The 15,312-nt window shown below is 40.6% G+C and overlaps 1 protein-coding gene across 1 annotated transcript; it reads right to left on the bottom strand.

Moving 5' to 3' along the window:
- Nucleotides 1-4: 4 nt before the first annotated feature.
- Nucleotides 5-14,583, bottom strand: zdhhc15a (zDHHC palmitoyltransferase 15a). The gene is made up of 12 exons (XM_072676596.1): nucleotides 14,419-14,583; nucleotides 14,026-14,052; nucleotides 13,664-13,758; nucleotides 12,138-12,252; nucleotides 9,359-9,428; nucleotides 8,655-8,687; nucleotides 8,440-8,560; nucleotides 7,083-7,215; nucleotides 6,724-6,850; nucleotides 5,332-5,432; nucleotides 1,220-1,279; nucleotides 5-308 (listed from the first exon to the last, which is right to left on the bottom strand). The coding sequence occupies exons 1-11, from the start codon at nucleotides 14,504-14,506 to the stop codon at nucleotides 1,236-1,238; spliced, it is 954 nt and encodes a 317-aa protein (XP_072532697.1). The 5' UTR covers nucleotides 14,507-14,583; the 3' UTR covers nucleotides 5-308; nucleotides 1,220-1,235.
- Nucleotides 14,584-15,312: the final 729 nt, after the last annotated feature.

The raw sequence follows: 15,312 nt of genomic DNA, 5'->3' as shown, positions 1-15,312 counted from the left end.
GCCTTTATTTCTGTCATTTTTGTGCTCAAACCATAACATTTTTTGGAAATAAACATTCTTTGGTTTTAAGCTAACATATTAGCTATTAACATCTCACACAGACTTTCTCACGCTCAGAAACAGAGCATTAAAACCACTGTACCCATCCATATTAAAAGTTCCACGTTGTTCCTTTTCAGGGTTGCCTGGTGTCTCACACACACACCCTCAGTGCCTCTCGACTCCGCCCCTGAGCTCCACTGTTTGTGTCAGTGTAATTCTTACTTTGGTTTTAGTGTCACAGTGTGTTCCTCTTGCTGTAAAACAACCTAGAAGGACACACACACACACACACACACACAAGATTACATATTTATACACCAGTTGCTGCCTGAGAAAGTCCAGAAGCATTGTTTAGGACTCCACCCACCCAAGCCACTGCCTATTCTCACAGCTGCACAGCGGCGAGAAGTACAGAAGCATGAAGACCAGAGCCAGACCAGATCTATGCTCAATCGATTAGGCTGCTGAACAGCCAGTAGTGCAGTGTACCGTTCTCTCAGTCACACTGCACCCACAAAGACCTCCTCCACCCACACTACACCTGACCCCCCCCCCCCCCTTTAATTGTCTATATGTAAATAGTGATGTAAACATTTCAGATTATATAACAAGTCTGTACATTTTAAACAGTGCAATAATGGACATAGATGGTATGCACTGTGTGTATATTGTACGTATAGTGCATGGTAATATATAGTGTATATATTCAGTATTTTATAAATATTTTTTACTACCGTGAGGGACTATGCACGTTTCTCACTCACCTTAACACCTGTGTTCGTGATGTGACAATAAACCTGATGTGATTTATGTGTGCTTCCTTAGCTTACAATGGGAGAATAAGGCTAACATTGCTTACAAACGCTGCTCTGAGGCTGTCACCAATCTCATTGCTGTCCCCCCACATCCAGATCTTTATTTGCAGACCAATCACTGTGGTTTTATACACTGTATGACTTACCATGGCTGATCAAAAATGTAATCTTCCTTTTAAATGACAAAATATTTGCCAAAGCTAATGATACAGGCTATTTACACTCAAAAGCAGCTAAATTGTCATTACACCTGCAGCATGCTGTTACAGTAAGGACATTTGAACTGTTGTTTTAGACACATTCATAACCTAAAAGTTAGATCTAGCAAAATGTTGGCAAACGGTATTACCCATATCTCTTACCTTGTTAACACAGCTTTCAGTCATCTATTGCTATGGCAACATAGCCGCCTTCATGGGAAGCTGTAAAAGTAAACTTTGGTCAGATGCTGTAAACCAGGGAGGGACTAAGTAAGATTCTGCCATCCCAAGATATAAAAGCAATATATATATAATATCATCTTTGCACACTCCACATTTTTTGCATATTTTTGGCATCATGGTTGTGATGTCATAAGTTACAGTCCGATTGCATATTTGGCCTACTGTAGCATAGCCCTGCTCATTGTGTTGTAACTGCACACAGACGTAGAGTAAAAAGCTTATTAGTGGCTAAAGTTTTGTTTTGGCTTGTAAGAGGTCAGCAAAAACAGAGGGATATTTACATATATCCATGTACAGTAAGAAAAACGGCTTGTTTAATTCTAAGGTGTAGAGGGAGGTTGACAAATGGCTATAAACAGGGCTACTTGAAAGCCTCCAGCCACAACATCCTAACCATGACAGATTCCTGCATCTACATCAACCATTGGTCAAACTACTTAAGCCCTGTCTTCTGACCACAGCCTAAAAATGTCTAATTGCAAATGTAAATAAACACAAATCAGTTTGACTTCATTGGATTTTATCTTTTTACTTGTTGATGTATTTATTCATTTTTACATTGACATCAATATAAAAAAAATATAAAAGTTGAAATATATATTATTATTATTATCTACTTTTAAAATGAAGTTGAAATGAAGGAAGCTGATTTAGCAATATTGGCTATTAAGGCTATTTATTAGTGTAATACATAAAATATTAATGTTCAGAGTCCCAGTTGTATGATTTTAGAGATATTTAACTGCCTTCCGGGTTCATACATACACACTGCCACGGTCCTACTTAAAGCCCTGTGTCCTCTTTTTTGAAAACCAAAACATGGTCATCCTACTAAAAGAGCTGTATAATGTTCAGTTGTTTCAACATTAATGTTGGAAATTCTATAAATGCTGTTTAACTATTGAGGGAGGCAAGTATGTGGTGATCTAGGCACCCAGGCATTAACAAAATTAACCTTGTAGTTTAGGTCTAGAATAAAAATAAATAAACAAATGATCACGAAAAGAGCTACTTTATTTTTTCTCTAAACGTCCCAAACGCCAAATGCGATTAGCACACTTTGCAAGAAGTTTGAAGATGGATGAAAATTGAAGACAGATTGAAGACAGATTGGAGATTTGAAGTCTTCTTTTGTTTGAACAGCACTGTCACTCGGCCAGCAGGGGGCGGCAAAAGCTCACATTTCAGACGTGTGTAACACTGCAGCCTCTCAGTCACAGAACTGATCTATGATCAGCATGAAGAATAGAGGTCAATGGTTCCAGAGCCAATACCTCTGTGCTCTGATACAGCCTGGATTTCAAGTCACTCTTAGCTTCATTTCATGTGTTTTATTTGAACTGAGAAAAAATGGAAAGATGATGTTTTCTAGAATAAAAACACATAAGAATGAAGTATTCAGGCAGGCTAGGTCTACTTCCGCTGGGCATGGGATTAGTCACCTGTCCTTAAATATTATCAGTTGCTCACAATTACTTATTATTACCAATAATAATAATAATAATAATAGTTTTACTGGTTTACAGGTTTTGTTTCTTTTATGGTTTGTGGTGTACAATACAAATGTTCTGATGACCATTAGTTATTTATTATTATATTTTATTATTAAAATATACTTCTCTGAAAGTACTCAAACAGCAGGGCCAATACTTTTTGGTTCTATAGATGTTTGAGTTTGAGATGAGATGAGCATTTTTTTTTATTTTCTTACATTAAGATCTAGTTAATGTTAATGACATGTGACTAACAGGTTTTTCCCTGGCTGTCTAACCCCAATGAATTTCACCTCCTGAAAAGTAGGTTTATTGCATAGCTCCTGCCCAACACCTGTCAGTTCCAACAGTGTGTTTCTTTATGTGTCCCTACGACTGTCTAAAAAATGGGGTTCTCTATCCTAGTTCTGGGGACCCCGTGCAGGTATTTGATGTGTTATATCTCCTGCGCAACCGATGCTAATGAACTAATGAAGCTCTTGATTTGGCACCTGATTTGCAAACGTGTGCTGTTGTGAGGGATTCTATTCAGGGTGTGAAATATTGCTGAGACTGCAGTTGTCTTTTTTTTTTTACTTTTGAAATGAAGTTGAAACAAAAGAAGCTGATTTAGCAATATAAGCCATTAGGGCTATTTCTTAGTGTTGATACATGAGTTAATGTTTATGTATTAATGTTCATAGCCACAGTTGTATGATATTTATATATATATTTATTTGCCTCCCAGCCTCATACATACACTCTGCCATGATCTTACAACTTAGGCCTACTTGAAAGCCCTGTCTTCTTTTTTGAAAACCAAAACTGGACTGGCTTGAGGTCTGTTGACTGTGACGCTTGATTGCATGTTAGAAATATGGCCAGATCAAGAAAGTTCAGAGAAGAGATCGCTGTCTTGCATTGAAAGAGTCATTGTGTGTTGGATTTTGAGAAAACACTTGGTATATGAGCTATTTAAATTGATCCTGTTTGATTAGTTTATTGCAAACAGCTGAAAGTAACTCAAATTACACTTCTCTAGCACTGTGGTGCAACATGGCACAGAAGCAGTAAAGTACAGATACATAGTATTGTACTTAATGACTACATAAAGAATATATAGGTCACCAAAAATGTCTTTCCTTAAAATGTGTTGTCTAGTGCTACTCCTACTATTACTGCTATGGTATTACTACACTACGGCCCTGTGTAGTACCAAACTAGATCTGTGGTATTTAAAGATGGATGGCTCACATGTGATTGTTAGTAAAAGCAGTGTGTTCAGTGTAGTGGTAAACAGGATTGAAACAGACTGAATCAAAGCTGTTTTATTCAGTTTCCTGACAAACACAGTAGGGGGCACTAGTACTTTCAGGAGTACAGATAACTTCTCAGTCTGAGGAGTACAGCGAGCTGCAAAAGCTGCACATCTGCATAATTATATGAATTTGAACAGATACCACTCGTATTTGGGACAGTAGAGCTGCTGTAGAGCTGGACCCATTGAGGGAAAGTGAGGCATCGTGTTTGCTAGCATCAACAACAGCGATGTGAGGAATCTATATTATCAAAATGTAAATACTGAGAGGCACAGTCACTCCTAGGATTTTATTATTTACTCACAGAATCTCTGGAAATGTTCTGTTTTTACAGTATCTTGAGTAATTAACTCAATATCCTACAAAATCCTGTTGTATTAACGCAATGCTAACAGACTCAACTATCGTCCAAAAAACCCTTTTCATTACCATATAGAACCTTTTTGCTTAGAGTATACTATTAACACTACTACTACTACTACTAATAATAATAATAAAATAGGCTTGTTTGCATGTCAGCATTTGAAAAATGGTTTTGCACTTTTGATGATAGAGTGAGATGTAGTGTGAAGAGAAGAGAGGAAATTCAAGAAAAAGAAATGAGAATAGAGAGCTTTAACACTGGGGGATGCAGAGTTTCTGTGTGTGTGCGTGGTTTGCCGTTTGCAGTGTGTGTGTGGGGGGGGGATGGGGTGAGTGACAGTAACTGTACTCTTTGAGGTAGCACACTTAAGTTAATGACTGGGAGAGAACAGAGACAGATAGCCTGCAGAGACAGCGTGAGAAGTAGGGTGAATTTAGTCCCAGTAAATTAAAGATTTACCAAATCACCACATGGAGCTGAAACCAGCACATGCTGGTGCACAATTAGGCGAATCTCTCAATACTGGAAGAGTGGGCACTGATTAAGTAGTTAATTAACAGGGGCGAATTAGTTAATTCCACCTACATTAAGCACATTAAACATCTACTGGATTGGAAGTCATTTTACTTATTATAAATGTGCAGCAAATTTTAAAAATCTTTTTTTTAATTTTTATTATTGTTATTTAAAAAGTTGATATGAAATGGATCATTGACCTGGTCAAATAGCTATGGGGGTAATGGTTGCATAGTTAGCCAGTGGCCAATTACCAAAATCAGGGCCGGATTTAGACCTGGACTCTAGATGAGTCACCAATCTGGTCCGGATTGAGAATTGAGTTACAAAAATTATAAAATGACAGTGAAATTCTCTTACCCACAATTCCTTCCCGCTCCCAGCATCCAGTGCCGTTCGTCATGATTGGATGGTGTGATGCGGTCCGCTTTCTTAGAGGAAAGGAGTGTCCGTCACCTTGACTACAAAAAAATAAAAATAAAAATAAAAATACAAACAAAATGGTTCTAATTTCTAAACTAGACTCAAATCTCCAAATCTGTGTGACTGCAAAGCATACCTGACTAGCCTTCAACAAAACGTACTGCTAATTGAATTTAGCTGTAGTTACATTTAGTATACATGTAGCTAATAGTGTAAGAAACCCAGGGGGCATCAGGTAACATGATCCCAATTAGCATATAATTGTATTGGCTGCTGTTAGCTTTAGGTCAATGTTATGCTACCTACTACCTACGTTAGCATTCTTCCACTGAAACAAGAGAAGATACTCAATGTGGGTCTCAGATAAGCAAACATGGGACACTCCAAAACCGAAGCTGCCACCACCTAAAACTACTGCTACGACTAGTGCTACTACTGTAAATCATCAATATCAAACTACATATTAGCCCTTCATCTTCATAGTAATAGTAATGTCAGTGGGGAACCAAAACAGGCCTGATGATTTTAGAATCCTGCTTGAATTTAAGTCTTATAGTACTCTTACGCTTCTTTGGATACAAAAGGGTTACTGTGAAACATTAAATGCAAAACTGTCCAGTCAGGATATTTTTCTCAGTGGTATCTTAATATATGTAGCTAATCAAGCTCACCCATTGGTCGTCTGTGAACGTAAGCTGTAGTGTGAGCAAGTTTCAGACAGCTGCAGCTCTGTGCCAGGACTCTTTACTGAAGGGGTCGCTGTAAAACTACTACATACACTACATGTCCAAATGTTTGTGGGCACCGCTTCTGAATACATTCATCTACTTTAAGTTGGACCCCCACAGATGTGCAGATGAACACATACACACAGCTTGTCTAGCTTCTGGAATGATGGCGGTCCATCCAATACTTTTGGGATGAGTTGGGGATGTGGTGGGATGATGATCATCCAACATCCTGACCTCACTAAAGCTTTTAAATACAATCAAACCCTCATAACAATTCTCCAAAATCTAGTAGAAAGCAGGGACAGTAGAGTCATTTAAGACATTCAGGGACAGTAGAGACATTTAAGGGCAGGATAAAGTCTGTTTATCCCTGGATTTCAGAAGAAATAATGATTGAGCAGGTGGTCTCTACTAGAAATCATCGGGGGGGGGGGGGGATTGTCTTGTTAAATGACACCTGAACTGAAGGTCTAGCTCTAATAAAGACCCACTAATTCACCACTGAATATAATAATACAGGAATGTATGATATGCTTTTGGCCAGTTTGGCTAACCGGTTCAGGGAATAAACAATCTACAGTAAGTGGGAGGAAGTTACCTGCTGGAAACCGGAAGTAGCCAAAGTCTCCAATCCAAGCCAAACACTTGTAAGATGTTCTCTTTTATGCTCACGTCAAATGCCCCACCATCTGGGCCGTCGGGAAAAAATGGGGATGATAACCACTCTGAGGAGAGAACATGAGTGAGTGAGTGAGTGAGCGAGCGAGTGAAAGCAATAAAGAAACATAAAAAAATTGTGTGACAAAAAAAGACAGTCATTTTTTCACAAGCACTAAATGAAACAATTCATAAATTCACATCAATTCATAATCATTTTCAGTGCTGTCATTAACAACTTTCATAAGTAAAGCAAATTTTTGGGTGGGAGCAATGGTTTCAGGCACTGAGAGCATGTACCAAGGGTGGTTCTGTTGTTGGCAACCAGCCAGCAGTGGAAGAGCAGCAAACAGAACAGAGTCACCAGAAACATGGCCGACACCAGCGTCAAGAACGACACGTGCAGCTTAGCTGAACTGTCAAACATCCCGGACTTATGTAGAGATAAAGAGACAGACAGAGAGAGAGAGAGAGAGAGAGAGAGAGAGAGAGAGAGAGACAGAGAGAGACAAAGAGAGACAAAGAGAGACAGAGAGTTAATGTGGGTGATGGACAGTGCAGGTAACCCTAGCATGTCCAAATTTCAAACAAACTGAAATGTATCCAGATGGATCTGATCTGTCATTGCATTAATAGAAGCCTAAAGCAGTGGTTCTCTGTCCTGGTCCTGGAGTCCTGCTGCCCTGCATGTCCTACTGCTCCCTCTAACACACGCAGTTCTCATCTCATCAAGGACTTGCATCAGGTGTGTGTGGAGAAGGGGTGTGGTTAAAATATTTACCCTGCCAAAACACATCGTGATACACTGCAGGAAGCGTAGGGAACACTCTCTAATGCTCTTCAATCTGACAGACTGTAAAACACTGAAGGATGCATAGGGGGCGCTTAATGATGCTCTTTAATATTCGTATGATCCATACTGTCAATCTGACAGACTGTAATACACTGAAAGGGGGCGCTTAATGATGCTATGCATTTTGACAGAGTGTAATACACTACAGGAAGCGTAGAGCCCTGCACAAGGGTCCAACAGCAGTGGCAGCTTGTCGAGTTTGGGTATTGAACCCACAACCCTGTCATCAATAGCCCGGTGCTATAACCACTGAGCCGATTCTTGCTGTGCCTATCGATTCAACTGTAGACATGCATGGGTGTAAATAGGCACTGACTACGCCACGTCTTGCTGCACTTAAAAGACATGAGCTTAAAATGGTTGCAGAGTGTGCAACCAACTTGAAGTCAGCTACTTCAAGTCGGACCCATCGCTATCACAGATATGTAGATGCCCGCACACAGCTTGTATAGTCTTTGAAATGATGATGGTCCATCCAATACTTTTGGGATTTGGGGAGTTGGAGGTGAGGTGGGATGATGATCATCCAAAGCTTTTGTCGCTGAATACAATCAAATCCTCACAGCGATGCTTCAAAACCTAGTAGAAGGCCTTTCCTGGACAGTAGAGACAGTTACTCCAACAAAAGCATGATCAACTCTTTTTTTTTAATGCCCTTGTTTTCGGAAGAAACAAGGAATGAGCAGGTGTCCCAATACTTTTGTACCATATCATGTACTTCCAGCATCACTGGGTCTACCCCCTAGTTTGGAAACATTGCCTCTAATGGTAAAACTGTTAATTTTTTTTTATGCTGTCACTCACCAGCCACAGGTGAACGAAGGTGGGCGTAACCGTGATGACGATGTAGAAACAGTAGAGTAAGGAATACAGGAGGAAAAGCAGGAAGAACTTGTAGTTGGAGAATCCGATACAGTTATTCAACCTGTGTGCGCACACACACACACACACACACACACACGCAGTTGCTGGGAATCGTGTTAAAATTATACGGAATGCTTTTAACCAGTTTGACTTACCAGAGACAATGATGATCCATCTTCAGCACACAGCTGCAGAGAAGCAGAGAGAATGAGAGCCGTTATATGGTTGAGTGCTAAAGTGTTCGAATGACGTGTTTTTTAAGACTAGTTGTTTAACAGCGTTAATATTCATCAAACATGTCTGAATCTCTGGTTGGGACTTTGAGATGTGTGGAGGAGTGTGCAAGAAAGGACGAGAGAGAGAGAGAGAGGACGAGAGAGAGAGAGAGAGAGAGAGAGAGAGGATGTTCCATCCGATCACTGGCTCTGTGGTCACAGGAACTACTCTCATCTCATTAAAGAGTAATACAGAGTGTACCTCACACACCTACACACACACACACGCATCTGGACGTTAATCAAAGGCAGGTAAGCTGAGAGGACAGTGAGTGCGGCTCATTTGAGAGCTTTCTTTCAGACCACTCAAATAAATGTGACTAAGCACTTCAGCGACATCTTGTAATCCTTCTCCTTCCCCTTCCCCTTCCCCTCTCCCTCTCTCTCCCCCCTTCACACACACACACACACACACACACACACACACACACACACACACACACACACACACACACACACACACACACACAAACAGCATCCCTACCACTTGAGGCTACACAGTGGAATGTACATACACACACACACACACACACACACACACACACACACACACAGGGAACAAAAAGAGAAAACAGTGTTCTTACATTTGGCAGGCTGAACAGTGATGGCAACGGTCTGGCTTAATCAGCTGGCAGTGTCGACAAAACCTGAAAGCTGAGAAAACAAACACACACACACACACACACACACACACACACACACACACACACACACACACACACACACACACACACACACACACACACACACACACACACCCCTCAGGCTTGGTGCTAACTGCATCCCTACATCATCACACAGTTGCTAGAGATTACAGTGTGTAGTAATCTAGAAGCATGGACTGAAGTACGAACGCGATTCAGACTTTAAGATATCTACTTTCAAACTCCGCAGACTCTAATTAGGGCCGACACCAAGGAGAAGAAGAACGAGAACTAAAATCAGAACTACAGAGTCACCAATGAAAACCTGTGCCATGAGAAACAAGAATATCCCACCTTGGATGGTGGTGACCATACGGACAGCATACCTCCAGAATGTCCTGTCTTTTAGCCTATTTGCCATCGAATGCCACAGATATTTGTCACAGATGGCTGTGGCATCACCAGGGATTGAAACAACAATCTCCACACAACAGAGCCAACGTCTCTTAGAAAGCCATTTGGAAATCTGGGCTTTGAAAGAGAGGTGAAGCTCAATTCGGTTAAGGATCCTTTTTTTGTTTGTTTCTTTGCTGCTCTCAAAAGTCTTCGGCATCACCAAGACTAAAACATTCTGTCCTGCTTTTTTATTGCCCTGCATTCACTGATCCATAAAGAAGCTTAAAAAGCTAAGCTACTTTAAATTGCACCTATTGCTAACATTATATGTACAAATGTTTGTGGAGACCCTTTTTTATTGAATGCATTCCACTTTTTTTCAGCTGCACCCATTACTGACACAGCTTGTCTAGTCCCTGAAGAGAAGTATTGCCAATGTAATAGGACTGTCTGGAGCAGGTAATAATGAACCTATTGGCACCATGCCTAATGCCAGGCGTGGGCTAGAGGGATATACAGCCCCCCAAGCATTGAGCTGCGCAGCAATAAAAATGTGTTCTCTGCAATGACAGTGCTCCATCCAGTACTTCTGGGATGAGCTGGGGTTTTGTAAATCCTTGATTTTGGAAGAAACAGTGAATGAGCAGGTGTCCAAATACTTTTGCCCATATAGTGTATTATGTGCATCACATAGTCTGTTGGACTGAGTGTGTATGGAGTGTGGAGTGAGTAAATGAGAATCAACACTGTCAGTGACAAATCGATCTCTGCAGTCTTACAGGACAGTGATGAAAGACAGAAGCGAGGTCTCAGCGCTCCCTCTCTGAATAAGTAAAACTCTTAAAAAGGAGGTAAGGGTGTCACATTGCAGCACCCCAGAGGAACAGGGGGTTAAATGCTCAAAGGAAGGGCAGAGACATTAGAACCAGCTGCTCTCCACTGACCGAGTCAACAAACCCGCTGCCTTTAGCAATCTGATCTGGCGGTAGCCTTCCCATTCCTCATGGAGAGCTCGACCCACTACCAGCTGATTGTGACAGTGCTCATACTGGATAATCTTGAGTGGCTACTAGGGGTGTAAAAATGCATTAGAGCATTCTGGAGCCCCAACCTGATCACCCGAAGGGTGATTTTAAGAATGATTAATACTAACATTCAGCATAAAATGCTCAAAAATCGCTTGTGGGCACAGTCAATAACAACCTGTTCCATTGAAAAAGACTGGAAAATGGTCATGTAGAAATGAATTATGACTATTTCTTATTATTATGATTATGTTTTTGGTAAAAGCCAACCTCAGGGGGAAATGATGTTGATTAAGGTTGATGCATTAATGTGGATTACCTGTAAATAGTCCAATGGTTTTTATTCAAGAAAATATTATATGTACTGATTGCTATTTCTGACAGAATGGCAGTATCAATAGCAAAACTCAAATAAGGAAAAAATATTTATGCAAATATTTAATATTGGTCCTAGAAATGTAATTCGAATATTTAGAATATGTAACATTATTAAAAAATAAAATCTATTTTATGAAAAAAAAAAAAAATAAAAAAAAAAAAAAAAATATATATATATATATATATATATATATATATATATATATATATATATATATTTTTTTTTTTTTTTTTTTTTTTTTTTTTTTTTACGCATGTCACAAACACACCCTTTTTTTATTCTACAATGTGTTACAAAAATTAAGTAAAAAAGAAAAATCTGCTTTTGAATGTGTGGATGTACGTCTCTTTAAAGGATGTAAACTTACCAGGTTTGCCCACAAGGCTTTATATTTAAAATTTAATTGCAACATTAGTGATGTACTTAGATATGATCTAATATATTACCAGAAATATGCTGTATATTTTCTTTACTGACAAATGTTTGATCTATATGGATACACCCAAAGCAAAAAGGGCTCTACTTAGTACTGAAAAGGATTCTCAAATGATAGTATATATTGTTGCTGTTCAATGCAATTTAGAGCATTTCTATTGGTCTATTCATCCAGAATTACAGAAGCATTTAAAAAGAATCCAAATGGTTCTTTGAATTGGCAATGTTCTTTATAGAACCCATGTTTATGAAAACAGCTGAAATAAACAATAATACTCTTAAAGAAATAATAACGAAACTCACTTCTGTTTTAAAGTCTGAACAACAAACAGCTTAAATTCATTTATTTCTGTTTTGTGCTTCGTGTGTCTGAGCTGCAGTGTCAGCAAACCTGTGTGTGTGTTTGTGTGAGTGTAAATCTATCATGTGACCTATCAGGTGTTTGCTTGTTTGTTTGTTTGTTTGGCACTTGCTGTTTTCTTACCTCCGGTGGCCGTGCGTGTGTGTAATGGAAGCTTGTGTGCAATCTTGAGAAGGATCTCCCTGTTCATCTCTACACTGTCCGGCAGATCATAGTGCTGTGTGCCCGGCAGATGGAACTACAAACACACACACACACACACAAACACACTCAAGCAAATTACACTAGGAGAAGGAGAGGTTTTGTTTTACAGTCATTTGTAGCATCACTCTTCGGAGGCTGTAAACTTTAGACTTTGATTAATTGGATGGTATACTGCCCCTCCTGATGCCCCCCTGAACTACATGGCTCTCCAATCCCGCTCACACACAGCTCACACTCAGTATTACAGAGCCCCATCCTGGGAGTCACACTTCATTTGGAAAGTCCACTTTAGAGGCTTTGTGGAACCCCACCTTTAACTTCCATTTAGCTACTAACACAACAGCCTACTGTCACTGTTATTGCTCTAATCCTGCTGTGTCCAAGGGTGTGTGTTCTCCATTGAGAATGTGTGACTATCAGGCCAATTCTCCAAAATGCCAACTTTACAGAAGGAGGAAAAAACATAAGAGCAAATCGCTGATGTCAAAAAGTGAAAAACAGCCAAAGTGGATTTGCATTAGTTATGGTAATCATTCATATGCATGATATGGATGATATGTAGTGTAATTTATGGCGTTTGCAATTGGTGTGTTACATGTTTTTTTTTGGAGAAAATACAGTGTCCTCCATAATGTTTGGGACAAAGACACATTTTACAGCAAGGTAATGATCTCAACACACTGCCAAGGCAACACACGTGTTTATTAAAGTAAAAAATGGAAAGTTCTTGCCAAGTAGAGGCTTGTCAAAGCATCATGTCTAATATATTTACCTTCGTTCACCCTAACACACTGTCCTAATGGCAAGCGGTGCAGGTGGTCATCATCAACAACAAAGCCATGATATGTTCCAACATCAAGTTCTGCCCCAGACAAACACTGACCTGACCTGATTCATATGCGTTCATCATCTCTGCATGAATAAAATACCCAGATCAGCCATAACATTAAAACCACCTGGATAATATTGTGTAGATTCCCCTCGTGTTGCCAAAACTGCTCTGACCTGGTGAGGCATGAACTCCACCCAACCTCTAAAGGTGTCCTGTGGTATCTGGCAACAAGTACGTTAGCAGCTGATCCTGTAAGTCCTGTAAGGTGTGAGGTGGGACCTCTATGGATCGCATCACTGAGCAGTGGGCACCTATGACCCTGCCTCCGGTTTAATGGTTGTCCTTCCTTGAACCACTTTTGGTAGGTACTGACCACTGCATATTTTACATTGTACTGTTGTGGGTGGTATGGCTGATGGGTGCATGTTACAGCAACACTTGAAGTACGGAAAGCACTGAAACTTTGGGTTTCATTTGTGTGGAAATGATGCGCACAGTTCAAACTAACCCAAAGCATCACTGTTTGTTGGTGTAACGGCTCAGTGATGAGAGAGTGGAGAATGTTTGAGAGATGGGCGGAACAGAGGCGAAGGGGAGCAGCAGGGCTTCTTACCTTGGAGGAAGGACTTGTAGCTCGGGTGGAGAGCGTTTTCCAAAAACACCAGCAGAACATCAGAAAACACACATGGAACACAGACAGGTACGCTACTGTGTGTGTGAGAGAGTGAGTAGTGAGAGAGAGAGAGGGAGAAGGAGAGAGAAGACAGAGAGCAACAGAAAAGGAGGAGGAGGAGGAGGAGGAGGAGGAGGTAGAGACAAGAAGAGAAGAAGAGAGTCAGTTAAAGAGGGAAATGGTGACAAGGAGAGATGAAGGAAAAAGAAAGGTAGAGAAGGGGGCGGGGGGGGGGGGTTATTAGCAAAGGTCGATCTTAAAGAGTAATGTATCTCAACTGTAGATAAGGGTAAGTGTGTTACCTCTCTGTGTGCTGCACTTCAGTGTAACTGCGGAGAGAGAAACACAGCAGCTCCATCACTCAACACGTCAACCTTCTCCTGAGGGACATTTCACAAAGCAGCTTTCCTCCATTACATTAAAAAAAAAAGCCCAAAGTCAGAAATGAGGAACAGTCCACTTTGGTAAATATCTTCAGCACTAATAATACTCTATACTCTTTCTACTCTGTACCTTCACCGTGTGTTTTAGCTAGAACAGTGCAGAACCCTGACACTGAGAGCTCAGCTAGGCTGCTGTTTCCCCACACATACCAAAAACCAACAATTTAATACATCTAATTACTAGTTAAAATAATAATAATAATAATTAAACAGTAAAAACATTATTATATTATATTATTATAGAGCACTTACACAGGCAGAGCTGTATAACGTAAGCGTAGTAGGACCACACGGCCACGCCGGAGACGATCAGTACCGGAACCCACCGGAAAACCTTCATACTGAAGAAGAAGCACGAGCTTCTGACCAGCCGCGCCACACCGGCCTTCCCTCTCTAACTTTTACCCACCTGTATCCCGGCAATCCCCGCCTTTTCGCATTTCTATTGGCTGGCTCATACTCACAGCGACCCTCTTCTAGAGTCCAGAACTCCAAAACCCCGCCCCTTTCGTGCTAGGATTGGTTAGTCCAGTTCACACGCATATGAGAAACGCTCTTATTTGGTAAACAGTCCGCTGTTCGCTAAGCCCCGCCCCTTACCCCAGATAGGGATGTTGCAGAACCTTACTCTGTATACCACACATGTTCTGTATACCAAGAAGAACCCTAGCATTGGCTTGTTACACAGAGGTAATTATCTGTTCTAGAACCCCATCTCTCCTGTGCTTGATTGGGATTGGCTTGATTTACTTACACAGAAGTAACCAGCTGTTTAGAACCCTAAACCCCACCCCTCATGTGGAGTGACTGACTCGTTGTGCATGTGCAGACCGAATCAGCCACTCTAGAACCCCAAACCCTGTGTTCTGCTATTTCACATATGCCCAAACAGTTGACCGGTGTAGAACCCAAAACCCCACCCAACTGTTGCTGGGATAGGTGGGTAGCATATAGAAACCAGGACTGCAAAGACCATGCCCTCCTGCACTACTATTGGCTAGTACTTAAAAAAGGGAAAGGTATAGGTGCACGTATTGGTCACTGTACAGTGTTAAATGTGTCCTCCGCATTTAACCCATCTGTTGTAGCTGTATTAACACTTACAGCCAAGCCCGGTACAGGCGGCGGAGTTCAAAAACAAAAACA

Source organism: Salminus brasiliensis, chromosome 1 (assembly GCF_030463535.1).
Source record: "Salminus brasiliensis chromosome 1, fSalBra1.hap2, whole genome shotgun sequence".
Classification (NCBI taxonomy): Eukaryota; Metazoa; Chordata; class Actinopteri; order Characiformes; family Bryconidae; genus Salminus; species Salminus brasiliensis.
The sequence above is the reverse complement of the archived record's forward strand: the minus strand, read 5'-3'. Positions and strand labels throughout refer to the sequence as shown.